At 48.1% G+C, this 26868-nt stretch overlaps 2 protein-coding genes across 2 annotated transcripts; both read left to right on the top strand.

The window, feature by feature from the left end:
• The first annotated feature begins 255 nt into the window (after positions 1 to 255).
• Positions 256 to 14426, top strand: CDKL2 (cyclin dependent kinase like 2). Its single transcript, XM_082758471.1, has 13 exons — positions 256 to 560; positions 4481 to 4675; positions 5457 to 5635; positions 6472 to 6584; positions 6897 to 7036; positions 7830 to 7918; positions 8455 to 8581; positions 9460 to 9734; positions 10198 to 10288; positions 11078 to 11189; positions 11311 to 11417; positions 12140 to 12232; positions 13335 to 14426. The coding sequence occupies exons 1-12, from the start codon at positions 393 to 395 to the stop codon at positions 12197 to 12199; spliced, it is 1656 nt and encodes a 551-aa protein (XP_082614597.1). The 5' UTR covers positions 256 to 392; the 3' UTR covers positions 12200 to 12232; positions 13335 to 14426.
• Positions 14427 to 14629: 203 nt separating this feature from the next.
• On the top strand, positions 14630 to 18956 carry RCHY1 (ring finger and CHY zinc finger domain containing 1). Its single transcript, XM_082760189.1, has 9 exons — positions 14630 to 14718; positions 14814 to 14933; positions 15060 to 15175; positions 15273 to 15351; positions 15855 to 15899; positions 15999 to 16057; positions 17349 to 17375; positions 17652 to 17772; positions 18730 to 18956. Exons 1-9 carry the CDS (start codon positions 14656 to 14658, stop codon positions 18850 to 18852), a joined length of 753 nt encoding a protein of 250 aa, XP_082616315.1. The 5' UTR covers positions 14630 to 14655; the 3' UTR covers positions 18853 to 18956.
• Positions 18957 to 26868: the final 7912 nt, after the last annotated feature.

The following is a 26868-nucleotide window of genomic DNA, read 5'->3' as shown; positions in this document are numbered from 1 at the left end:
AGGTAAATTAGTGTATCTAAGACCTCAGCGAGGATTTGAAGACCTTGAAAAGCAGAGAAGAACAGACTGTCATTTCCTATCTTTGCTTCAAGGTGCTGGAGGTCTGTTCAGGACACCTTTCATCCGGGCACACCGTAAACACACTACAAGCTTGGGAAGGAAAAAAAAAAAAAAAAAAAAAAAAAAAACACATTGCGGAGAAGGGCGGGAGGGGGCGCCCGCGGCTGCGGCCGTTGCGGCGGCCGTTGGCGGCCGTTGGGCGCTGCGGCAGGTGGCTGCCGTTGCCCCGGTGCCGCTGGGCCTTCGGGCCGTGCCCTGCGGGCAGCGTGAGGCGCCGGGCGGGGAGCCCCAGCGCTGCCCGGGGGTTGTGAAGGAAGGGGTGGGGGGTGGAGATGGAGAAGTACCAGGTCCTCGGCTTCCTCGGGAAAGGCAGCTACGGGGTGGTGACCAGGTGCCGGCACAAAGAGAGCGGGCGGGTGGTGGCCGTCAAGAAGTTCCTGGAGAGCGAGGATGACGCGATGGTGAGGAAGATCGCCGTGAGGGAAATCAAGCTGCTGAAGGTGAGCGGGGGGGAGCCCTGGGCGGCGAAGCTGTGTCTTAAAGACCACGCCGGCGTCTTTTTGGTAGCTTTGGGGGTATATTCCTCATTAATGAATGCTGAGACGGGTGTTGAAGCGTTGTCGGGCTGAGTGCCTGCGATTAGGGCTCCCCTTGTGTTACGGGTGTTAGAGCTGACGGATGTGGGTGAGATCTTCCCATTGAGGCTACGTGGGGAAAAAATGCCTCTTGAGACTCCCTAATGTAAAGAGTGGTGTTTACCCAGGGAAGCTGGAGGGTGGGTGTGAATTCAAGGCACTCTGTCAGTTTCAACGGCTTTTTTAGAAGGGGTACATGGCACCACTGTACATCAGCTTATAAAGCACAAACAACAAAGCCAGGCTTGGTCGGGTCCTGCTCGTGCTCCCACGAGCAGCCAAGCCATGGTGGATTCATTTACCCCTTGAACCTTTCCCTCTGGCTAGCCCCGACTCGGTCAGAAGCTTGTTTATGTGCCCAGTATTCAGCAGGTAAAGGTAAAACGAAGAGACCCCAAGGTCTCCATATGCCTTCCTGGAAATAATTGCGTCCTCTCTGCCTTGGGTACCAAAAGACAGTACCTTCCTGCCATTGATTTGCTGAAAACAAGGCAAATGTCGAGCTTATAAAATCTGCAGGTAAATGGTGACCTGGATGTGTGACAGTGAGCCTGGCCAGGCTGGGTGCTAACATTATCTGATATGGAAATCTGCTGCTAGGAACACGGTGGGGTTTTTATGGCACTTTCCTGGCAGGCTTGAACTGCCTGCAAGAGGCTGCAGGAGGGCAAGCAGCAAACTCCTGAACCTTATCGGTCAACGGGTAGCCCCTAGGCTGAAGCCAGCTGGCATTGTGGCTCTTGCTGCCTGAGTGTGTGATTTGTCTGTTATCAACTGTGGACTCTTTATCCTCACATAAATGTCCATCTGCCTGTTGGCTTCTTATCAGCAGCGTTACGTGCTGGCAAGCTCTGTAGTCTCATTGTGTGGGTTAGTTCATTAAGGGTTCTCCATGGGCTGTAGATACTCTGGAAAAATACCCAGGAGCTTTAGATAAACAAGGGGTTTTTGTTTGCATGCTCTTCAGTGTTTCATCATGTGGTCTTCCTGCTCCCTGTTCTGGCTTTGTTCTTTATATGAAAGCTTTTGCAAGTTCCTAAGCTGCTTCACTGCAAGGTTTTTCTGCTGTGGTCCTTCATGAGTAGGCTGATAAGGATGCAGGCGGGATGCAGTGCCAGGATACACATCTGTTCCAGTTGTTTTTTTCACCACCTTCAGGCCCTGTATTCTCCACTGTAACCTCCAGCAGCAGTAGCAGCATTTTCCTTCTTCCCTGAGCTCCAGTGAAAGTGTGCGCTGCCCTGCCTTACTCCCCCCAGAGGTGTTAGGTACCTTGGTGTGTCTCAAAGGGGTGTGTACAGAAAAGTGTCTGTCCCTGTGCAAGGGCACACGTGGAAGTGTTAAGTGTTGGGACGTGGCTGAAGAAATTCTTTTGGTGAAGAAATGAGAGTCTGATTAGAGTCGGGGTTTATCTAGGCTTCTCCTCAGAATGTGGGGTGTGCTGGAAGTGGGGATGTGTGCCAGCCTGCCATCTCTCAACTTGGCTTCCACAAGTCTCTTCCCAAGTCTGCCAGACTCAAGTCCCTGTGCTGAGGAGGGGAGAAAGTCATCTCTGCCATTGCTGCAAGAGCTGTAGGCACTTAGAGTTAATGGGAGTGTACTTGCTGAAGCTTGAGATGCAGCCAGCAGCTCAAAGCATTGTCCCTCAAACGCTTACAGCAAGTTTGCATAAGTCTGGATTGTACCTGGTCTGCTGGCACGCCTCACTTAGTTACTGAGTCAAAGCACGTAGCACCTCCCGGGTGTGTTGGAAATTAACTTGTTTTCCTGGGTAAATGGGAACTTAGCAAGGGGGACTTTTCCATATATAGCTCAGTAAACGGCCTCTCACAGTGAGAACAAATATCAAGAGATCTAATCTTGTAGTTTCTTCACTTGCTCATTCCCTGTGAACCTTTTATTTTATTTATTTATTTGTTTCTGTTCTGGTGTTTGGGCAGAAATGTAATCTTTACTGAAAGCAGCAAAATCTGTTCAGATCCCCTGTGCAGGGAGTAAATTATTCTGGAGAAAAGAGCTTGAGGAAACAGCTGAGAGGATTGAATTGCTGCAGCTTCTTCAAACTTGATTCTGAAACGCAGTATTAAGAGTGTGACAGCATCTGTACAAGCAGTTCACCTGCTGATGATCTGTGCAGCAGTCCTCCCTAGCACAGCACCCCTCTCTGTGGACATGGATGTGACCACAAAGGGCATAGAGGAACCTGTCACTGCTGAGCCCCAGGATGGGAGCTACAGTCTCTCCCTCTTAATGTTGAGTTGCTCCACTGAGCCTACGTTAACTGGTCTTTTAAATCAGAAGTGTTTGCCAGATCTTAGCCCCTCAGCTATTTTTTTGCCCCTGGCAAACCTGGTAACATTTTGCCCTACCTCCAGTCATGTTGATGACACTGCGGAGAAGTGCCCACAGGACAGCACTCCATCTTGCAGCTGCCAGAGTCCAAGTCTTGGTGCTGGAAAAAACTGACCTGGGGATGCTGGCCAGGGAGGGCAGAGCCTGGCTAGATTTGGCTCAGCGTTCAGGGCAGTGCTCGTGCACAGCAGCCCAGCTCCTGCACCCGTAGGTCCTCCATCTTCAGCCACGCAGTCCTACCCAGGCAGGGATGCTGGGCCAGGAGGTTTCAACACGTAACGAGCAAATTCAGGTACTGCATTCAAATCAAAAAGGTACAAAAAACAGCCCCCCACTCTCGATTTCTAACTGAGCATCATTTTACAAAATCTTCAGAAATTAGTCCTTTTGCATCTTCCTTGGTCATGGTCCCTGAGATCTGCAGCTTTCCCCTCTGCATAATAATAAATAAAGGACAAAAATCTTCAAATCCTTGGCTTGTCACTTTTCACTCAGAATCCACTAGAGACAGTTTAATCAAAGCTGTTTAATTGTTAACTGGAGTGTTTTAGGTAAGAATGCTGAACTTTATCCATTCGGTGTACTTGTATTCTGTCACCTTGCTTATTGTAAATGTGCTGGCAGTGCCAACAGAAGTGCGTTGGGTATGGTAGGAGTCAAAAAGAAAATTCTTTGATCAGTTTTATAAGAAAAATTAAGATACAGACATTAAGTAGTTGGTGATGAACTGGCAGCTAGGTAGAACAGAGGTACTGCAACTGGTTTGGGAACTATTTGAAATGGGGATTTAAGCGATTTTTAAAAGGAAGTCCTAGAGAAAGGAATGAAAGAGAAGAAAAGTAAAACTTATTGGAAATATGGGAGAAAAGAGATGAATCTGCTTTGGGTTATTGAGAGGGGCAAAAAGTTTTCTAAAACAAAACATTGAGAACTGTCTTCATCAATTCTTTGTGTGCTTTAAATCCTATCTGGAAGGAGTAGCTGGTGTTGAACCTTGTACTCTGCTTTGAGGGAGCTAGCAGGGTAGTGTAGAGTTACTTGGCCACCTGTATGAGAATGTCTCATAAATAAGTTTGAGTCTCAGACACAGCCCAACGTTACAGCAACAAGCTGTGTTTATTGCTCCTTGAGCTGTTTGCAGCGAAAAGCAATGCCCTTAGTCAGTTTTTTTTTAATTTATTTCTGGGTTCCAAATACAGGTATCTTGCATAGAGGGGGTGGTGGAAGTCCTCCAAGTTACTTTAAAAAGTGGCAAAATAAAACCTGTCTGAAATATCGGCGAGCTGATTTTAAGAACAAATGAATGTGGGTGCTATGACAGGAAGAACACTCTGGGGTGACGTATCTGCTGGGCTGTAGTTAAAAGTGTCTGGTCTTAGTTTACTCATTAAATGTTTTCATGCTCTCACAAAATATTTCCTGTTTTATAACAGCAACTCAGGCATGAGAATCTCGTGAACCTGCTAGAAGTGTGTAAAAAGAAGAAACGGTGGTATCTGGTATTTGAATTCGTGGATCACACAGTGCTTGATGATCTTGAGGCATTTCCAAACGGACTAGACTACAGCAGGGTTCGGAAATACTTATTTCAGATTTTAAGAGGAGTAGCATTTTGTCACAGCCATAACGTAAGTACGCATGCGAAGTGCACTCTGCACTTAACTTTGAATGGATAGATACAGAGATGTATATTTGGTACTTATTAAAGCTTAGAGAAATAGAGCTTGGGCTGGAAGATGGAAGTTGAGCAGAAGGGCCTGACTGAGTTTTGCACTAAATGTCAGAGCTTGACATCAGCTAATCCAGTAGTCTGTCTGTGACTGACCTGTGACAGTTCTTCAAAGGAAGGCTCCAGGGGTCCAAAGGGTTCAAATGCTGGTGTCACCTCACTGAAAACTGACTTTCCTCTGGCAGAGGGATATCGTCTCTCTTTCAGAAGCTTTTTTTTTTTTTTTCCCTTCAACATTTTTAGGTTTTTCTTTTTGACTGATTTGTAACACAGGTTTGCCAATTTAATGGTGTTCTTGTAACTATGATGTATATATTTCTTCTTATGCTTGGAGAAGCTGTCTCACATGTATTCCTAAAATACTCTTCATGCTTAACTGCAGGGTATGCAACACTTACAACTTTTAAACTTGTGACTTTAAAGTATAATAAATTGTGCCTGTAAAATAGCTATGCTAAATACACGCAGAGAGGTACATAAAATTAACAATTCTGTACAAAACCTGGAGGTTTTGTGTTCATCTGTGCACTTGAGTTGGCGCTTGATAAAATAAACTGTGCATTTCCCATGCCTGCAGAAATGTAATTTTTTACCTGAACGTGATAAAGCTACTGTTTCTGGTGGGTCAGTCATTTTAGCATGGGGAAATAATTTGTCTTGACTTGCTTTTCTCTGTGCAGATAATACATCGGGATATTAAGCCAGAGAACATCCTAGTCTCCCAGTCGGGAGTTGTAAAACTGTGTGACTTTGGTTTTGCTCGCACATTGGCAGCTTCTGGGGAAGCTTACACGGACTATGTGGCAACCCGATGGTACCGAGCCCCAGAGCTGCTGGTGGGAGATACCAAGTACGGCAGGTAGGAGACGGGCAGGGAGGCCGCAGAAGGGCTGCGGGACTGCGGGGTGCTCTGTTCTGGGGGGAGGCAGGGGGCTCTTGCTTGGCAAACAGGTTAAAGGAATGCTGGTTACTCGCTTGTAGATGCTGAAGCTTTTCTCTTTTCTCCTCCTCTCTGGAGCTAACTACTGCCAGTGTTAGGCTTTCCTGGCTCAGAAGGAGAGGAGAAGGAGACACTGAGCCAGCCACGTTCCTAGTCTGTTGTCTGCAGGAACTTGTTGGTTGCCAGAGCTAGTAGCAGAGGAGGCTGCTTCCCCCCTGCACAGCTGGAGTGCTGGATGGGAGGCAGAGAAGGCCCTCTAGACAATATGAGACAGACATTTCAGGAGGGAAGGGGTGGAAGGAATGAGATTTTTCTTACCTGGTTCTCCAGTGCTGCAAAAACATGTCAGAAGTTAAACTACCTTTCACAGGCCTGTTTGTCCAGCTCTTTATGTCCCTAACGTTCATTTCTGGTAAGTGCCCTGGCAGAAAGAAAATGGGCTTACTTTTGTGGTCTCCAAAGGGCAAAAATCTTCTTATGTATTACATTGCACTAGAATGTTTAAAGCGTTGGGGTTTGGAAATTGATTTCAGATTGGTCAGGCTTCTTCTAGTGTTTGCCTGCTTCAGGAGCTGAATCCTTGGCATTCGTCAGAGCACTTGTAAGCTTGGAAAACAGCCATCTTGCTGTTTATGGGGCCAAAGCTGCCCCTGGGGCTCATAACCTGCTTAAGACTTGCTGGGTGCTGGCCCAGCTCAGCCTTTAGCTCCAAGAGAGGAATGAAGCCATGCTGAGCTGGGATGTTTTTCTTGCAGGGCTGTGGATGTGTGGGCTATTGGCTGTCTGGTCACGGAAATGCTCACAGGAGAGCCCCTGTTCCCTGGAGATTCAGACATTGACCAGCTCTACCATATCACCAAGTGCCTGGGTGAGAACAGCCTGTCGGGCTGCTAGTGCCTGCTCACTAACAAAGGGGTTCAATAAGTCCTGATGGGAGAAGAGAGTGTGGGAAGAGACTTTGGTGTATGCTGAACTGTTTCTGAGAGCGTGATTTCTTAGTGTCTTTTATGAAGGGGGGCTAGGAGCTTGTGAGTACAGATGGCATCAAGTCATGGTGCATGAGCGGAAAGAGAGTGACCCTACATTGTAGCCCTCTAATGCTGATCCAGTATTTTGGCCTCTTGAACATTCTGCAGGACTGCATTTCTTCCATGTGGTTGCTTTGGTTGTTTGATTCCAGGTAATTTAATTCTAAGACACCAAGAGTTATTCTATAAAAACCCCCACTTTGCTGGCATGAGGTTGCCTGAAGTGAAGGAGGTTGAATCTCTGGACAGACGATACCCCAAGCTCTCTGCTGCAGTGCTGAATTTAGCCAAGGTACGTAACTGATCATTTTGGAAGTTCCTTGGAGAGGTTCTGTCTAGAGTTTAGCACAAACGTTTCTCTGTTTACTTGTCCCTTGCCTTGGGGAACTGAATACAGCCTGCCAAAAGGACTTGTTAATCTGGCTTGCTTTCAACTACCCATGCAACGACGAACTGCTTGGGTTGGCAGGTCAGTGAGGACCATAAAGATGCTTCAGCTGCTGTCCTGCATGATGGGGGAGACTGAGCCAGTCATCCCAGAGCCAAAAGGATCACTGCATACCCTCTGAGGGAGGCTTGTAGCGTGCCTTGCACCTCTTCTGTGGATCATACACAGCTCCTTACGTTTTCATTGCTCTCAGAGCTGTGCGTCTATTTTGTGGGATCTAGGAAGCATACAGCTTGTAACTGATCCTGAAGATTTTTTTCTTCCTTCACGCGATAAACTGGAGCATTGATATGCTGGGTAACTAAAATAACCTAAAAAACCCTTGGTTGTGCTTGAAATGCCTCGTGAGCAAAACGGTTTCTAAAGCCTCGGCCAAGCAAATGTAGTTGAAAACAAGAGAGTTTTACTGGGATCTGTTTGTGTGGCAGGTATTACCTATGCAATCAGTCTTTGTGAGCCCTAGTGATTAGAATGGATGTAGCTGGCAAAAAGTGTATGTCTCTTGGGCCTATCTCAGCATAAGAGACCCCAGAAGTGGGAGCTTTGCAGCTGTTTTTCTTGACTTCATTTGGAAATGTTAATGCCTTTGTTTCATTTCTGAAGTATCTGCCTTCTAATGTTTACGTTGGTTTGACAGAGGTGTTTGCAGATTGACCCAGACAAAAGACCGTCTTGTGCTGAACTCTTGCAGTGCGATTTCTTTAACGAGGATGGATTTGCTGAAAGGTAAACAGTTCACCTCTTGCTCAAAATAGGACAAGATTAAAAGGAAATTAAGCGGTTGTGCTTGAAGACCGCATGCTGATTTTGCAGAGCTGATGGTTGCCGAGTGTTTTGGTTTTGTTTGGTTTTAGCCTTCCTGAAAAATGGGAGAACAGTTGAATGGGAGCACAGTGCAGTGGCATGTTTACCACATTACCTTGTCACAACATTAATTCATCAGTGTGTGCCCAGTGTCACAGCCCTTTGGATAGTGGGTAGTATTGTCTGACAGTGTATTTATTTAGTGTCCGCATCTATGCCAGACTGGGATACAACCTCCTTTATTACTGTGATGTGGAAAGTGTGCATGTGTAACACTTTACTTATTTTAATGGATAAATTGTATTCAGTTGGCTTCTCGTTACTTAAAAAGACAAGGTTTGTTTGATTACTTGGATAGCTGTAACAACAGCCTGGGCTGAGCACTAACTAATGATATTTAGAATAACAGAAGCTTTTTCTCTCCCCCTCCCTTCCTCTTTACGTGATATGTAATATAGATTTGCTCAGGAGCTTAAACTAAAGATTCAGAAAGATGCCAGAGACCATCAATTACAAAAAAAATCAAAAACCAGCAGAAAGGATAAAGATGATGCTTTAGAAGAAAGAAAGATGCTTGGTGTCCAGGTTAGTTGATCTTTATTTTCCAAACCTGTATTTTTTTTGTCTTTTAAAATCACTATATAAGTAAGTATGTGCTGCAGTTTAATTGCATAGCAAAGATATAAGCATAATTTTACATTTCATTAAAAAAAAAGACTAGATAACTGATGTGCCAGAGAAGCTCACCTCTGTAAGTCACTGCAAGTCTAAACAGTGCTGAAGCCTTAGTCATTCAGTTCAAGGCATTACAGCAGTCCTGTGCCCCTGTAGCTTTGATACTCGGTACAGTACAGCCTTCAGGCTGTTGCGTAGAAATTCTGTGCCTTTGGTGCTGACTGGCTGCTACGAGTTGCTCTGGTGCTTGGCTGGACAGTCTCCAGGTGGCTATTTGGTCAGTCCCTTGTCAGCGAAATGCATTGCGATGCAGTTCCTGGCAAATACAGAGCTGAAGGGAGAATCAGAAAGTGTAAGTCATGTTGGATGAGCAAAGCATATTTGTATGCGTCTGTTTACCTGTGTTAAAGTCCTGTCTCCAAAACTGCATATTTTGCTTTCAATCAGATACAAAGGACTAGAGGCTTCAGAGTGACATTGAGGTGACATTGGGCTTGGTTCTTATTTCTTTGGAAGTGACACATGATACGGCTGTTCTTCCTCCATCACTTCCGATTACATTCCAAGGTGACTTATTTACAGAGGGTGCTGGAACCCTGACAAGTTTCCTCCTTCCAATTTTAATGGCAAACACGTTTTCTATCTCGCTACTAAAAACAATGCCGTCTCCATCAGATCCTTGCAGAGTTGTGCGGGTTTAGGCTTTTGACTTTTTCCTGCATGCGCAGCTCTAAGTTTCTTTTGAAACATAACTGTAAAAGAAGTATGATGCTTATCTTCCCAAACAGGATTTCAACATTGACCCAAAGAGCAGTGATGCAAAGCTGTTCAAAGTGAAGTGCTCTAAAGCTGATGGAGAGAAAGCAGAGCGATCTTCCAACCACAGCTCCCTGTATGACAGTGCAATCAACCCATTTAAAATAGGCCCTCAAACCAGCCTAAAAGATTCCAGCAGCAGCTTGGACTATGCCAAGAACACAGGCATAGTTATTCCTCCCATCAACCAGAACATTTCTCCCACTATGGTTGGGATGGGGCCTCTGCCTGGAAACCATAACTACAGGTATGGGAACAGAGCTGCAGAAGCTTGTGTCTATTGACCCTGCTGCTGGGAAGCTGCAGTGTGCTGAGGGAGGTGAAGGAGATGATGTGGGAGTGCGAGAAGGGGGTTTGGGACAGGATGCAGCTAGGAGCAGCTCTTGGGAGGAGGATTGTACATGGGTTAGAAAGCCTGGCTTCATCTCAAGCAGCTGTGAGGGTCCACGCAGCCAGGGGGTCTCTGTGTTTCTGCATTTGGCAAAGCACTGCTGCACAGCAACAGCTCACCAGCTGCTGTGATACTGGCCTTTCTCTGAGTCCTTTGGATGAAACTTTTCTTGTTAGCAGGGTCCATGGAGAGTGTTATCCCTTTAAGCCTTTTTGCTTACTGTTTAATATCAGTGGTTCTGGGTTTCTTACATTTGTTTGTATTTATATTTACCACATTACCCTGGTTAGTACAAAGTTTAGGTCATTTGTCATTACAGAGTTGATGAAAAGAGCAAAAAATACTTGAACCCATTTCTAAAGCAAAGGAAGCGTTCTCCAGCAGGCCATTATAGTGTAAGCCTGACATCGGTAAGTTGTGTCTTTCCCCCTTGACTAAGTAAAAAATAAAATTCTGAAGTATGTGCTTTATTGTCAAGAATGCCTTCTGTTGCAGCCTTCACCATAACTCTCAGCTAGAAATACTGTATTCTTCAGCCCTTTTTTCCAACAGTTGTGTCATTTGCTATTCTTTGTTAGTATTATCTTATATGAAACACATTTTGTGTTAGAGGACTTTTTAAAGGAAGCAAGGGAGCGGTCCAACACAGGATACCTGGATTATATACCTGGTGCCATGGAACATATCCATGACATCTTGCCTGGACAGAAAGAGTGGACCTCTTTGTGTGTGCTGCACTGCTGAAGCAGAGCTTAGGATTTTGATTGAACTTTTTCAGGGCTTCATTTAGTCAGGTCACAAATGCATGTGAAGTTGCTAATGAAAACAAGTGAAATACAAAGTTCTCCATTGCACTCACTACCTAGATAATATTTTTCCATATTAGCAGGAATATCTGACTGTTTCCAGAGAACTAATCTGAGCCATTCTCAATTGTATTTTGTCTCTTTGAAAGCAGTCTCATTTAGATGATCAACATTGGTTTTGTTGTTGGTGGTTGTTTGTTTGTTCATTCTGTTGTGGCCATTCTGTTGTTTTTCAGTGTATAAACATAGGGCACACTCTTTTATTTTACTACTGTGCAAGTTCCAACTACAGCAGAACATAGCTGTGTTGATAAATTTTAAGTTTGAAACTTGAAAATAGCTTTGTTTTTTATATTCTGCACAAGCTGGCACTTATAATTCACTTCATTTCAGGTTTCTAATGACAAGAACATCCTTCAGGCAAACAAGAAAAAATGGGAGTTCTCCAAGACAGATGTGCGTTTGCCAGAACTAAATCCTCTCCCTGAACTGAGAGGAGTGGACGGTATGAGCTTTAATGTCCTCTACGTAAAACCTTGATCCTAAATGAGTGACAGAAAGCAGTCTGCATGACAGCAGTCAGCTCTGGTTTCTTTAACACTGTATGCATTGGTTGTATTTTGCAGCATGGCATCCCAGATATCCCAAAAAGGAAAATAAAACAATTTCAGAGTCACGGGTCCCCTACCTTGCTGCTATTGATCTCCATAACCCAAGTCTGGCCTCACAGCAGGTAAAAAAGGAATAAAATAATTCTTGGTGCTGTGTTTTTCTTTGGTTCAGGATTTTCTGAACAGTGTGACCCACAAGGTTTCTGCCTGGCTCTTAACAGAAGCAAAACTTGTCTTGGTTTCTCAAGTGTCTAAGTAGAAACATCGGAGGCCTTGAGCTGGGGGGGAAGGAGAAGGGTCACAGATGAAACATAGGGCTCTGCTTTTCTCTCTGAGGTTAGCTAAATACTATGTTTTTTACTGGCAGTGTGAATTGTTGCAATTTCATCTGGCTGGATTGAGGTAGAAGTAAACCCAATTTTCCAAAATTGAAGAAAAAACAGGAAGAACACGTGTTTTGAGCAGAATTGTTCTGACTGTGCTATATACATGGAGGGGAGGAGTGCAGTAGGGAGGGAGAAAGTGTAGGAGTCAGGCACAGGGAGAGAAAGAAGGGAAATATTTGCCACTCCTAGAGGTTACTTCCCCAGTAACACTGAAATGCTGTGGGAACTGTGTAATTCCCTAGGCTGCTGCCACTTTGGCAACCTTGCTTCCAGTTGAGGTTTGGCAGACTGTACTGGAGGGAGAAAAGGTGTATTCTTGGCACAATTTTTTGAAGCCAGATTTGATCAGAGAACAGTTGTGTGTTGGTATCACATATGTACCTAGAAAGTGGTTTCTCGTTGTTCTCCCTATATGATACTACACATGGAATTTGAAAAATTTCTTTCCCAATTGACAGATGTCAGGGAACTCGATGCCTGATGCATCAGAAGCCGGTTTCCCTAGAGTTGAGCACTAGCATTACAGAGAAGATCACACTTGCCTTTAAAAGGTAGGCTTTAATTTCTACAGGAGAGCCTCCTGGTGTCTTTCAAATGGGTTGTTTCATAAACACTTAACTAGCTGGGAGGTGTGATGGGAAAATCCTTTTACATTTCACACTCTGGGTGTGGAGACTGCTTACTGAGGACCGCATGCAGCTTTCTTCACAGATATTGAAATGGGCTGGGGCAGGTAAATCATTTCTTGGGCTGAAGTGCTGGGCGATGGTGTTGGAAATTAATTCACTTGTTAATCTGGGAGTTGAAGCTGGTAGAGTAACAAAAAGGGAAATAGCAGCTTAATAATGATGTCATGCAATTTAACTTAATCTAAGTCTATTACTGTAGCTGTTGGGCAGTTCTCAAAGTGGTTCTGTCTGCAAAAAAAAATAAAAGGTCGTGCTTTGTTTTGTTTACTTTTCTGTTTGTTTGTTTGTTGAGATATTGTTACCTCTTGTTGCTCAGCTTCTTCCTTGTATATAACAAAGTTTCTTTCATGTCTCTTGAAAGCAAGAACTCCAGCGGTTTGTGGAGGATTTTTACTCCTGGTGATCTCACTGAGGCTGGATGGAACAATTGCACCTTGCAAAGGGAGCAGAAGTTGGGGAGGAGAAAGGGGGGGAAGGAGGCAAGGTGCTCTGAAAGGCTCCTCAGAGGCTGTGCTCCAAAATCTTGCTGGCTTCATTGGAACCTTGTGTCCTGCATAGACGGGCTTGTCATGGCAAGACTGTTAATGTGAGGGTGCAATCTGTGCATCTTAATTTTATAGTTTGGGCTCTGGTGTTTCCTTTTTGAGGCAGAGGAGCAACTGCTGACTCTGAAATGGGTTTTTAGTCTTGTGCACAAGTACTGCACATGCTCTTAATCTAGGTGAGTGTATTTGGCACATACATGCATGCGATGTGATGGCTTAATGCCACTAGGAAGAAAGAAGAAGCAATCCTCATAATGTAAGTGGGGAAGAAGGAACCTTACTAAAGCTGTCTCATCTGTGAAACACAAAGGTGTAAGTGCACAGCTTGTAATGAATAAAAGTAAAGGAAGCCTGTCACCAGGGAATACCTCTGTGATGTTGTTTGCCTGCATCATCCTGCTTTTCTCCTCTTGATGCAGGTGGCTGACACAGTGGGAACAACCCACCCGAGTCTCCAGGTGCTAACACCAGGCGGTCTCTGGAGAAGAAAGGAGGACCTCTTACTCTCATGTTAGCCACTGGACTGCGATGGGAAGTGGCTTGGGTCCAGCCCAAGGACAGAGCTCTCACAGCCATTGCTGCTGGATTTCTTGCATGTGAAACAGCTCTCAAAATGCTGACTTCCTGGCTTAGAGCCAGGCTGCTCAGAAAGAAATAGTGGTTGTCAGTGTGTGATGGGCAGAACCTGCTCTGGAGTATTTCAGAAGAGGCTGGGCTTGCTTTTGTCTTAACTACTGCCCTCACAATGTGGGGGGTTCTTTTTAAATGAGTGGTGACGAAAGCAGATACCTGCTGAATTTGGTACGTTTTGGTGGGCTACCTGCTCTGTACTAGAAAGCACCTTTGCCTTGGTAAAAATATCCACGAAAAAATTGTGCAAGAAATGTAAATGTGTAAATGTCCTAACTGTTCCTTTGAAACCCTCGCTCTGCTCAGCAGCATGTGTGATGTTGTGTTAGGTTCCTTTTCCCTCCGTGCTCTCTTCCCTCAGACTTCTGGGTGTTAAACTGGGCCTGTTGTCTGGCTGCACTGGATGAGCGTGTGTCTCCTGTTAATGGTGAAGGGAGAATATCGGCAAAAAATACTGAACTGCGATGCAGATGGCACGTGGAAAGGTTGTTGTGAGTGCTCAGCAAGTCACTTAGTCCTTTAGTCATAGTCCCTTAGGTCCCTTGGGGGAATGGGACTTGGAAGTATAAACCTCAGCAGCAGCTTGTGGGGAGGAAAAGAAGATCGCTTTTATCTTTGGACTGTTACGCACCCACTTTTGCTTTACCTGCTCCCAGCTGGCTTCGGGCAGTTCTGTGCTCTCCCCATGCTGCCCTCGGCCCATCACAGCTGTCGGTATTTTGGAGCTTGTTGCCCCTCCACAGAACAGGCTCAGTGATGTATCCCGGCAGGACGCACCATGACCGTCATCATTCTTAGAGCTCTGTTGCTACGCAGTTTTGACAGGCACATTACACCTTTCCAATAAAAGGACAGTAAAATCCAAACCTCTTGTCTCGAGTGTGTGACTGCATACGTAAAATCTACTTCACTGGGTGTAAACCTGGCGGTGTAGCTGTTCACGTACCTCGGTGGCACTGCCTGTGTTATAAGAACAAGACTCGGGGGGTGCTTATTAACAGCACAAACCCCGTTTTGTGCCAGCTGCCTACCCGCACAGCCTCCTGCCCGGCCTCCCCCGGCGGAAGGGGCGGCGCAGCGCGGTGCCGGGCGTGGTGCCGGGCCGGGGCCATGGCGGCGGGCGGCGAGCAGGAGGGCGGCTGCGAGCACTACCGGCGGGGCTGCCTGCTCAGGGTCAGCCGGCGGCGGCGGGGTGGGCGCGGGGCCGGGGGGCTCGGGGCCGGGCATCGAGCCCTGAGCCGAGCCGAGCCGTGCTGTGCTGCTTGCAGGCGCCGTGCTGCGGGAAGCTCTACCCCTGCCGCCTGTGCCACGACGGCGCCGAGGAGCACCGGCTCGACCGCTTCCGCGTGGCCGAGGTGCAGTGCAGCCGCTGCCGCCTGCTGCAGAAGGTGGGCGCCGGGGCGGCATGGCGGGGGCTGGGGCTGGGGCTGGGGCTGGGGCTGGGGGCGGCGGCGCCATCTTGAGCCGCGCACCTCACCCCCGCTCCCCCTCTCCCCGTGTGGCGGCCCCCGCAGGCCCAGCAGCGCTGCGAGGGCTGCCAGAGCCTCTTCGGCGAGTACTACTGCGGCGTGTGCCACCTCTTCGACCGCGACAAGAAGCAGTACCACTGCGACGACTGCGGCATCTGCAGGTGCGCGCCCCTCGGGATCGGCTTCTCGGCTCGGGTCGGGTCGGGGTGGGGTGGGGGGCGGCTGCTGCTGCTGCTGACTTGCCGCTCGTCTCCTCAGGATCGGCCCGAAGGAGGATTTCTTCCACTGCTCGAAATGCAACTTGTGTCTGAGCCTCAGCCTCCGAGGGAAGCACAAGGTGAGCGCGCAGCAGGTTGTGCCTTCCTTTGGGGAACAGCGCGGTTTCGCTGACAGGAGCTGGCTGCCTGGGCTTGGCCCCAGCACACGCAGGCAGCAGGCTCAAGCCTTGCTCTAAGTGCACCTATCCCAAACAACACGCCTCTGGGCTGGCTTCGCCCACAGCTGAAGGAAAACACACATAAGAAACAGGCCTTGGTCTCCTTCCACCCCTCTTCTGGAAGTTGCTGCTGAGTGCAGTCCCTGACGGTGTTTAAATCAGAGCTGCTGTCCCTGCTGCAGCACGGGGAGAGCTAGGCAAGGCTTGGGAGCCACTTCCCTGTGTATACTTCTAAGCTGTGTTTTATTATTATTATGCTAAACCACCTGCTAATCTTCAGAACATCAGGCGTAAATGAAAACAATAGTGTTTCATACGTCCTTATCTGTCTCTAGGAATTTCCATGTTTAAACCAATGTAAATAACCGTATAGTAGATTAACCTTTTTCTTTGTCTTCGCAAAGTGCATCGAAAACGTCTCCAGACAGGATTGTCCAATATGTTTGGAGGTGAGCTACTTCTTTTTGACTCTTGCAATTGGATATATTGTTGGCTGTCCTTGAATTTAATACTTTTTTTTCGTTTGTCTAATACTTGTCTCAAAACAGGATATTCACACATCCCGTGTTGAAGCTCGCGTTCTGCCATGTGGTCATCTTCTGCACAAGTAAAGCACTGCAAATATTTGAGCATTGGAAATAACCTGCTGCCTACTGTGCACTACTTATTGCAGCGTGCCCAGAGAAGGGCAACGAAGCTGGTGAAGGGCCTGGAGCACGAGTCCTATGAGGAGCAGCTGAGGGAACTGGGGTTGTTTAGTCTGGAGAAGGGGAAGCTCAGGGGAGACCTCATTGCTCTCTACAAATGAAAGGAAAATGTGGGGAGCTGGGAGTCGGCCTTTTCTTGCAGATAACTAGTGATAGGACTAGGGAGAGTGGCCTCAAGTTGTGCCAGGGGAGGTTTGGATCAGAAATGAGACATTTCTGCTCAGCAAGAGCAGTCTGGTGTTGGGACGGGTTGCCCAGGGAGGTGGTGGAGTCACCGTCCCCGGGGGTGTTCAAGGAAAGGTTGGACGTGGTGCTTGGGGACATGGCTTAGTGGGTGACATTGGCGGTAGGGGGATGGTTGGACCAGATGATCTTGGAGGGCTTTTCCAACCATAATTATTCTGTCATTCTGTTCAGCAGCACTACAGGCCTTGTTGATGTACATGCCTGGTTTTTAAGGGAGTCGTGGTAGAGTGGCATTTTATCAGGAAGCACTTTCTTCAGAAAAGATGTCTTCCACAATCCACTGGATCTTGGTGGTGGTGGAGGATTCATTCTGTTATTTTTTTCCTCTGCTAAGTTTCCTTGGGCACATCCAAGGCACTGGAGTACTTTGTTACGCTACAAAGCCTGTCCACTCTATCGGGCTTTTATTAGGTGTCCTTAGAAGGATGATTACAGCAGGGCCACCTGTTTCCCTCCCATCCTCGTAACCTTGAGATAGACACTTTCCCTTCCACATTTTTCTCTGTGTGTACAGTTAATGGCCTTCATGTTTGACAGAGGCCTCTCCAGATTGAATCTTCCCTCAGGTCCCATCTACCTTAAATTTACCTTGTGGTATGTCAGTCTGTTGGTTTTTTTTTTTTTGTTTTTTTTTTGTTTTTTTTAGCAAAATCAAATGACGCAACCCGTGACATATTTTTGAATCTGTTCACTCATGTTACTTTAGAAGACCTTAGAATGGAATCACGTGTGCTTTATCTCTGCTTGTCTAGCTAAGTACCAAATGGTTTTGTGGGAGAGCTTTCTTTTCACTTGGACTGAGGATATTTTTAATTTACGGTCTGTGGATAGCTGTGTGCCTTTTCCCTTTGTTCAGTCCAAACGTGTTGGGTTAGTAACCCAGATGTGTTACTGGTCAGTAGCTGCATTCTTCTTACCAAGCCTCTCATTCTGTTTTCTTTTCAGAACATGTTATGAGGAGATGTTAAAGGAGTAAGTATTTATAAACCTCTCTTGTCTGTGCATGGCTTAATCCAAGCAGATGACTTGAAGGGGCAAAGATCATGGTGCCAGTACTCAGTAATTTCAGGGCAACTCCTAAAGGGAAAAGGGGCTTTTAATTTCCAGCTCTGTTTGCAAGAACTTTCAGTTTGCGGAGTTTCTCTCTGTAGTGTTTCTCTTTGACTTGTATGATCAGAAACTTGACCTTTTGTTGTTCCATGGCCCTTCTCCATCTTCTGAATTAGACTTTTTTCTCTTCTTTGCCAGAGGTTACAGGTGTCCTTTGTGCATGCACTCGGCTTTAGATATGAGGAGGTACTGGCGGCAGCTGGATGATGAAGTAGCACAGACTCCTATGCCCACAGAGTATCAGAACATGATGGTGGAGGTAAGAGACCGGTGCATGCCTCTGCCTTTGGCAGATCTGCATCTCTCCCGTACTGGCGGTAGAGGGCAGTAGGAACTTGTCCTGGATCAGAAGCCAACCTGACTCAGGGAATGATAAAGAACTGTCGTGTGTCAGCTTACGGTGTGATCTATTGGGTTTATAAACAAAGGCACCCTCCGTGCCACTAGCAAAACAAACAAAAGAAAAAAACAACACATAACAACAACATAAAAAAAGAAAATGCCCTAATATCACACAGTGGAGAAATAGCTTGGTCTTTGGAAGTATCTTGCTTTCTTCTGTAGCATTAGGTGCTGTCAAAGCAAAAAGCAGAAATATTTCATTTTTTTGTACGTTGGAGCTTCATGTTCCATGTTTTTTTGTTTGTTTGTTTTTTTCTTGCAAAAACACTCAGCTCTTGATTTGTGCAAGGCTGGCAAATACAAATTTCTGTTTCCTTTCAGTTACCTCAGAACTGTGAAATTGGGTGCTGCTTGCTAGTAAGACTGAATTAAACCACTCAGATCATTGATGTTCTGTTTGTGTCTGTTCTGGTTTAGGCAGCACATCTTACTGACTCTCTGAGTCAGAGCATTATGGAAAATCTCCTCACTGCTCGTTTTGAGAAGAGCGTTCACTTTGACTTATGTCTTACATAGCAGACAAGCTAATGTTGGTAGCTGTTGTTAATCTGCTCTCGTTTTGACTTGAGGTTTTCTCTGGTGTTCTGCTACATAAAGAGAAGAAGCTAAGGCATGTCTGTCCCTGTAGCTGCAAACTGAGAAGTTAAATCAGCCCTGCCTATTCTGCTGCTGCCCTTAACAAGAAAATATTTTTGGCATTGTGCCCTGATGGCAAGCCAGTTCTGTAGTTGCTAAAAGCATAGTTGTACTATGTTGCTGAGTGTCCTGTTGATGCTACAGCCTCTCTCTTTCTTCTTCTTTCCTATATACGTAGATCCTTTGTAATGATTGCAATGCCCGCTCTACAGTGCAGTTCCATCTCCTAGGCATGAAGTGTACAAACTGTGAATCGTATAATACTGCCCAAGATGGAAAATGCAAGCAGCCCACGGAGTAGCGGTGACTAAGATACGTGCTGCATACGGCTGGACACAGAAGACCTTGCTGTGGAAGAGGCTATCTATTAAAAAATAATAATAATAAAATTTCAGTAAAAGTTAACTCAGAGTTGTCACACCGACGGTGAAGATTTTGTGCTGGTGCAAAGGAGTCCTGCAAGCAGCGTCCCCCTCCCTAACACCTGGGGCAGCAGGTGGTTGGGAAGCTCCCTGTCGGGCAGAGCGATAGCAGCGAGGGTCAGTCTCTGGAGGGAGTGGTTTACCCTGCCAGGGAGGAGGAGGCAGCTCGGGAGCATGACCAGCGAGGTGCGGAATGGGAAGCTGCTGTGAGCAGCAGCTGTCGGAGCAGAGCGTGTTCTGGGGCAGCCGAAGGTTGTGAGCATAGCGCGGGGTGGAGGTATAGCTGTTCTGGCTGCAGCTGCTGGGGGAGATTGGGAGCTTTAAGAGTGGCCTTTTACATAATGCTGACATCTGCAAAGCTTTGCATGAGAACATTTTGTTCTTTGAAATGACGTGTTTGTTCTAGGGCTTCAGAGCCATCGGTGCGAGCGGATGGAGGCTTGCAGAAATTGCATCCCTTTGATTTGTCGATGTGCACACATGCACAGTACAATCTTCATTTTAAAAGCAGCGCTGCTCTGCGTGGGTACACGTGATGAATGGCCTAAAAATCATGCAGGGCTGCCCCTCTCCCAAGGGTCCACCCCACCTGGTGTCTCTTCATGCAGATTCCTTTGCCAGCTGCAGTTACATTCACACAGCTTTTGATCCTCAGTTGTTTTGTTCTCTTACAAAGCGCTTCAGGCAGGCAGGTAGCTGGATGTTTTGCTGGTTAGGTAACATTAAATGGAGCACATACCATTGTCTTGTCAGACTAACATTGGGCTGACTAATCCGTCTGAGCCTGGGCTGTTTGCTAAAGTAACAGCAGTTCAGAGAGGGACTCTAGCACAGGCACCAGGTTTGTGATTTATTATTACTATTTTTTTTATGTGGCATCTTCATTGTGGTCGGAGAAGGTACGGTAGAGAAATGTTTTCTTCTGAAAAACAAAACCTCCCCCCCTTCTATTCTGTGTGATATCCTGCCCGAAGTGTTTTGCAAACCGAGTGTTACAGAAAGCTCTTCGTTTCTGAGAACTTCAGGCTGTGCAGTGTCCCAGTTGCATGAAATGCACAGGGGAAAGTGACAGCAGTTTGTCTTCACAGTACAACTACTCGTCTTTAACTTGCTCTGTTGTAAAGCGACAGACTTGATCTGGCAGTGCCCCGTTATGTCTGAAACATTAGGAATCGGATGATAGCATTACTGTAGCTTGCTTACGTATCTCTTTCTGAAGCACTCTTCTCACTGCTATAAATGTAAAACAATGTCTATTAAAACAAATTATGCCGTGTGCTGTGGTCTTTTACGTGCGTGCATTCTAGAAATTGCTGGGTAAACCAAGATCCAGTACCCTTCACCTGAGGGTGGTCGGGTAGTTTGGCAGGGGCATTTCTGCATCGATGAAGTTTTTCACAGGGGAAAGCTGCCTCGCTCTTGCAGGCGGGTGTTTGCAGACAGCAGGCGTTTCACATCTCCGGAGTGGCGCTGCCTGCAGCCTGCCAGGGGAAAACTAAGTGAAATCACCCAGCAGCATCGCGGGAGGCCGCGGCAAGCAGATGTGGAGGGAGCGAGCGTCACCTCCTGAGTCATGGTGACTCCATCAAAACAAGCAGCAGCTGCTGCCAGGCGAGCAGCAAATTAACTGTGCCCTGCTCGGGGGAAATCTGATTAAAATGGAAACAAGAGCGGCTCGTGTCATCTGGCCAGCTGCAGCCGAGTTTGTGCGGGGCTGAGCCTGGTGTCCTTGCTTTCCTGCCCCAATCCTGGCCGTCCCCTCCCCTATCCAAGCTAGGGTACGAGTGACGCTGTTGGACGACGCAGGTAATCCACGGGGTGGGATTTGGGTGGCGAGGGGAACAGGAGAGAGAGCGTGGAGAAGTGCTTGCGTGCTCAGGGCAGGCAGCATAGCTGGAAACGGAATAAAGAATGAATTCCTCATGCTGGTCAAAACCCAGTGACTGGAGCGAAGAGATATTTCACACCAAGGCAGGCTGCCACAGCAACTTGTCCCGTACACATCTTGAAGGGTTTGTGCTGGTGGGTGAGGAAAGGAGACCACCAGGGCTGGGCTTGCCCAAGCAAACCAGAGGCTGCTGCCTCCACCCATGTGCCTGTGAGAACGGGGACAAGGATGCTTCCACCCTACAGCTGCTGGAGGTGGCTGGAAGCACCAATCCAGCCTTAAGTCATAAAAAATCAACAACACCAAAGAACAGAAAGAATTAACCCTGCAAGCAACTGCCAGGAAGAAACAGATGCAGCAGCTTCTTCATTCACTCAGCGAAATGTGTATTTAAAGAGCTGCAGCACGCCAGGGCTGCTGCTGGCTGAAGGAGATGCAGAGGAAAGGGGGCACCGAATGCAGAGGGCTTGGGCTGGGGCCGAAGGCTGCACCGCCTGCACCGCTACCGGCGAGCGCCGCGCGGGGGAAACGCGGGCTTGTGGCTTGCAAATGTCAAGACTGAATTTCCGTGTGTCTTCCAGCCGTTATTTCCATAGTGCTGTGCTCATTACCAGCAAATTGTTTCCTGTTTGTCTCTGCTTTTCTTTTTTTTTTTTCCCTGCAAAAATTAGGAGGTAAATGAGCTGTCAGTATATCACAGCGCGGCTGCGAGGCGAGCATCAGGAAGCTCGGTCGCTACGTAGCCTTTGACTGTGTTGCTAAATCTAAAACCGTGCTGGTCAAGTCCACAAGCAGGCAGATTTTATGCTAAATTCTATGCTAATTTTGTCGCAGCTGGAAATATTCCTGTTCGGGTTTCAGTCACAAGACTGGGCTGAAAGAAAACCCTTAGTTCAGCTGAGCATTGGAGGAGCAGCTCCCTCCCCAGCTGTACGTTTGCATAAGGCTGAGAACGAAAATGATACAGGGGGTGGGCTCCAGCTGACTTTGACCTTTTCCTCTCTTGCTTTTGGTATTTGCTGCTCCTCTAGCGAGGGGTTTCTCTCTTTTTTAAGTCGGGCTGAGCTGTAAATATATTGCATTGGCACTGCTTTTTCCAGCAGGCACCTGCAGCAGCTCAGCGCCAAGGTGGAGGAGGTGAGGTGGAAAGCTGAAAGCTGGGGGAAAGCCCATCTCACACGGCTGCTGCTGGATGATGGGGCCAGGCTAAATTCTCCACTGGAGCTGGCCAGAGCGAGGGGCAGCAGCTGGGAAACCCGATAACAGGAGCTGGACTCCTGCGGTGCGCATCGGGCTTGGCACGGAGCCCTCGCTGCCTCCCGCAGGGCCACGAAGTACACGGCGCAGCAGAAAATGAATGGCTGGGAGATGAAGATAAATGCGGCGGACAAAGATGGGCAAGGAGCACGTCTGGGACAGCAGGTGCTGCAGAGAGAGCTGCCCTCGCCCGTGGAGGTGCTGGATGGTGCCCTTTTTGGGGGGCAAGGAGAGCGGAGGCCCGGTGCACACGTGGTGGTGCAAAGCCTGCTTTGTTCCCACAGCCTTGGGTTCGTCCCTTCCTCCCAGGGAAACTGAGGAAAGCAGGGGCAGGGTGATGGGCAAGGGCTTTGCATTGAAGCCCCCCCCATCAGCAATGCCCAAACCCGCTGCCCACCACCCGAGCCCAAGCCCCCTCTCTGGTGCACGGCAAGATGAGGAACGGATGGGCTCATTGCTGCCTGGTGGGAAAATCTCTGCATTCCAGCAGGCTGTGGATGCAAACAAGGTCAGAGGAGCTATTAATAAAGCCAAGGCTTGCTGAGGAATGCAAAACCCGGGGGGAGGGAGATGGCCCACAAGCAGAGGAGCATGGGGCTGTGGGCTTCTCCTGGAGCTGGCTGCTGGCAGCAACGCTGCCCTGCCTGCACGAAGCCCTCTGCCTTCCTCCCCAGCTGGAACGAGCACAATTAGTGCAGTGCTCCTGGTGCCTTCCTCGGCTGGGCTCTATTTATAGCCGAGCCCTAGCAGAGCCTCTGCCTGTCCAGCTTGCAGCAGGGCTGGTGCAGGACCTCTGCACCCTCCCCCGATGGTGCAAAAAAAAAAAAAAAAAAAAGCTAAAAATAACAACGCACAAATACTTCTCTGACATCCAGGAGCGCAAGTTGGTTGGGCTGGAGGCCAAGGGTTTTTGTTGGAGGTGCTTGTGAGCGGTGAGAGCTGACGGAGAGGGCTTCCCTGGGCTTCCTTTTGCGTGTCAGCACCAGCGTGCTGCCAGTGGCCGCGCTCACGTGGGGACGGCTTGAGAAATGACCTTTAAAAATGAGTGGCAGCTGGGGATGACAGCACTCTGGTGGCACGTGCTAGACAGGCTGTGGGAAAAAGTTGGTGAGGCATGGTCCTTGTGTTGTGTATTTTCTAGTGTTTTGTTTTTTTTGTTTTGTTTTGTTTTGGTTTTTTTTTTTTTTTTTTGTGGGGGGTAGGAGTTAAAGTAACAGATGCTGGAGCTGTAGATCATTTAGCTATGAGTTGTAGAGATCGTTTTGGTGGCTGAACTTGATGGTCTTGATGGTCTTTTCCAACCCAGGTGATTCTATGCTTCTACACGTGGCAAAGTCGAGCCCTTCTCCCCAGGGAAGGCGAGGCAGGAGACCTGGAGCAGGACCGTGGCCTCGGCAGTGCTGCAGCCACGCTGTGCCACCAGCCCGGGGAACATGCTGTGCTGGGTGCAGCTATGCAAGCTATGTTTTCTAATAAATAAAGTATCCCAGAGATGGGGGAATCTGGCCAAAAAGGGGGAGGGGAGGAGCTTTTGGAACAATCAGGAGGCTACCGCTCTTTTCTGTAAATAAAGCAAGCTTGTGGCATAGATATCCTGCTTCATTTATTTATTTGGGGGCGGGGGGGGAGGGCAGGGAGGCTTTTTAACAAGCTTTTATGTTTAGTTTTGTCTTTTTCCCCCTTTGCATTGCCATCGTGCTGTGGGAGGAGGGAGATCCTTGGGAAAGCTGGAAGGACGGGGAGGGGTATGGGGCATCACGGCGGAGGCAGGCGGCGCTGGAGGCCCTGGCCTCTGCAGCAGCCCCTTGCAGAGGCTGTTCCCTGTGATGCACTCCCATCATCGAGTGCTTCTGCTGTTTCAGCCCAGGCCCCAGTAGGTGTACAGCACCCTGGACGTGTCAGGTCACAGCCCCAGCTGCCTCCTCCAGGGAACCTTGCAGGGTTTGGCTGTGCGGAGCTGCTCTGGCAAGGCCAGAGGAAATGAAATAACGCGAAGACGGTAATTACCTTCCCTGTACATCATCACCAAATCGAATCAATGCGGTCGCTGTTGAGTCATTTCTTTTATAGGGCCTTTATAACTGCGTGTAAAATATATATGAACATCTGAGTTAATGGGAGTCATTGGCGTGCCCGGTGGAAGCTCTGGGAGAGCTCTGGGCTTTACCTATGGACAGATGCGATAACTTGCAGCTACCTTTTCTTTGAAAAGAGGTGAATTTGACATCCTTGCACGGGCTGTTCAAGATGCCTCATGCAGCCCTTGCTTTTCCAAAGGGTGGGCAGAACAGGGACCCCAAAAGCCTTCATCCCAGAGCTGGGGGCACTCCACCATCATCACCACATCCTCCTTTGATAAGTGGACCCATCGGATGGCAAAGCTTGCTGTTAGCCCACTGCTTGTACCATCCCTCCGCCTGCTTTCTGGCGGGTGTAGCAGGCTGAGGTTGAGCTGGAACACCTGCCCTTCAGGAGGTGGCCACCATCACCACACTGTGGTCCTGCAGTGCAGGTGGGTCTCCAGGCCCACGTCACCCAAGGTTTTTCACCAGCAGCACTGTTCCAGTTTGCTGCACCTGCTTCTGGTTTGGGTTTCTATCGATGCTACTGTTATTATTACTGCAAGGTGGTTTAGAGGCATGCAATATGCCTGGATGTATAGAGCCCAAGCTTGTGGCTAAAAGAAAAAACTATTTTAAGAAAATACAGGGCAGTAGTAATGAATGATATCCAAAGAGCAAGTCAGTGGTCCCTCTGTATCAGGGGTCAGAAATGTGCCATACTCATTGTTATGTACCCACCCCCTGAGCTGGAAGATGGTGACAGGGAGTGAGATGAAGCACCTCTAACCCAGTGGGAAACTGCAGGTGACCTACTACAACATTTGAATGTTCACAAGCCAATGGGGCCAGATGGGATTTATCCATGAGTGCTGGTGGAAGCCACTTTCAATAATTTACCAGCAGTCTGGGCTAACTGGGGAGGTCCCAGCTGACTGGAGGTTGGCAGAAGTGACACTCGTCTACAAGAAAGGCAGGAAGGAGGCCAGGGGAAAGCTGTCAGTCTGACCTTGGTGCTGGGGAAGGTTGTGAAGCACATCGTCCTGAGCACCATCACACCACATATATGGGACAGCCGAGTGATCAGACACAACTAGCATGGGTTTGTGAAAGACAGGTCCTGCCTGACTAACCTGATCTCTTTCTGTGACAAGATGACCCGCTTAGGAGGTGAGGGAGAGCCTGTGGATGTTGCCTACCTGCATTTCGGCAAAGCATTTGAGGCCATTCCCCACAGCTTTCCCCAGGAGGAACTGGCTGCTCATGGTCTGGCTCACTGTTTAGTCCAGAGAAGAGGAGGCTGAGGGGAGACCTCACTGTGCTCCACAACCTGAAAGGAGGCTGCAGGGAGGAGGGTGACAGTGTTTTCTCAGGTGACAACTGGACACAAGGAAATGTCCTTGGTGTCCTCTCCCCTCCCTTCCCCAGCCTCCCCAAGCAGCTCATCGGGGCCGATCGGGGATGCCGCAGGCTGCCCTTGTGCTTTCGGTCACAACCTGAAGCGAAACCATAAAACTTCTGTTCCACAATGTCTCTGCAGGAAACGATAACTCGGTGGCTGAGAAAGCTCCCTCGAGACATCTGTTTTCATCCGCGCATTGGTTTTTCACATCCTGACACGACGTGAGCAGGTTTTATCTCACACTGGCTGCTTTGCAAGCGTCCCCTCATCCTCAGGGCTGCTGGGGAAAAAGAAGGGAACCCTCATATTAAATACTGGGGAGCTTCAGCATCCCAGGAGGTATTTTGGTTTTCCACAGGTGGCCTCAGGTTCTGCCCCCTATCACTCGGTATGGGAAAGGAGTGCTCCCTCCTGGGGTATGCCTGCTAGGATGTATTTAAGCCCATAAACATAAGCCCAGAAGAGTCCTGGGGCCCACTGAAGCGTCATCAGTATAAGTAAATATATTATGTAAGAATAATAAAAGGAAATACAAGAAGAGAGATACCCTATCATAAAACTTGCCCTGTATATGCTGAAAACTTGTCTTTCCTCAGCTGGATAGGTGTGAAGGTGCTGTTATCAGTGCGTTTTTCTCCCATTAACCTGGTTTGTCCTAGAGCTGGCATGCTCCACCAAGGAGCCATAGGATTGACATGGACCCATTTCCCACCAGCCACAACAATGCTGGAAAAAGCAATATATGGGCAGTGCCCTCCCTGCACTGGTTGTGGTTTTAATTATCACATTTTCCTCTTCGCCCCTTGGTCATTCCCAGCACCTTGATTGCTTTTCTTGCCTGCTGTCACACCTGCTCCAAATCTGCAGTGCCCTTCAGCACAGGGCAGAGGAGACCCAGGTGCACACAGTATTTCAGATAAGGGCAAACCTTACGGCTGTGCAGTGCTTTAGCAGCATTCTCTTCTTTATTCACAGTTTCTACCTGGTTTGGACTAAAAGAGATTAAACAACCACTTGGGACCTGCAGCTCAGCCTTAGTGCCACCAAGCCCAGCAGTGGGATCTCCGCATTGAGGTGAACCTCAGCCACCCAGTGACAGCTCCCAAAAAATGATAAAGTTTTCTCCATGGGCCCACTAGTTTGGGGCTGCCAAGGTGCTGGGGAGACCCTGTTGTGGGGGCAGTGACTGGCCCCTTCCCAAAATAACCCCCTGCTCCAGTGCTCACCCAGTATCACCCAGATGCTTGCACATAATGGCTAGAGGAGGGCTGGAGCTCCTGGTTTCAGG

Source organism: Aythya marila (assembly GCF_965140915.1).
Source record: "Aythya marila genome assembly, chromosome: 4".
Classification (NCBI taxonomy): Eukaryota; Metazoa; Chordata; class Aves; order Anseriformes; family Anatidae; genus Aythya; species Aythya marila.
Note: the sequence above shows the minus strand (reverse complement) of the source record. Positions and strands in the feature narration are given on the sequence as shown.

What these genes read in the sequence shown, in the direction of transcription:
- RCHY1 (XM_082760189.1), top strand. Translation starts at nt 14,656, where the DNA reads ATGGCGGCGGGCGGCGAGCAGGAGGGCGGCTGCGAGCACTACCGGCGG. An exon ending in GACGACTGCGGCATCTGCAG is followed by an intron (nt 15,176 to 15,272) that starts GTGCGCGCCCCT and finishes TCGTCTCCTCAG; the next exon opens with GATCGGCCCGAAGGAGGATT. An exon ending in ATCAGAACATGATGGTGGAG is followed by an intron (nt 17,773 to 18,729) that starts GTAAGAGACCGG and finishes CTATATACGTAG; the next exon opens with ATCCTTTGTAATGATTGCAA.
- CDKL2 (XM_082758471.1), top strand. Translation starts at nt 393, where the DNA reads ATGGAGAAGTACCAGGTCCTCGGCTTCCTCGGGAAAGGCAGCTACGGG. An exon ending in CAGTGCTGAATTTAGCCAAG is followed by an intron (nt 7,037 to 7,829) that starts GTACGTAACTGA and finishes TTGGTTTGACAG; the next exon opens with AGGTGTTTGCAGATTGACCC. An exon ending in TGAACTGAGAGGAGTGGACG is followed by an intron (nt 11,190 to 11,310) that starts GTATGAGCTTTA and finishes TGTATTTTGCAG; the next exon opens with CATGGCATCCCAGATATCCC.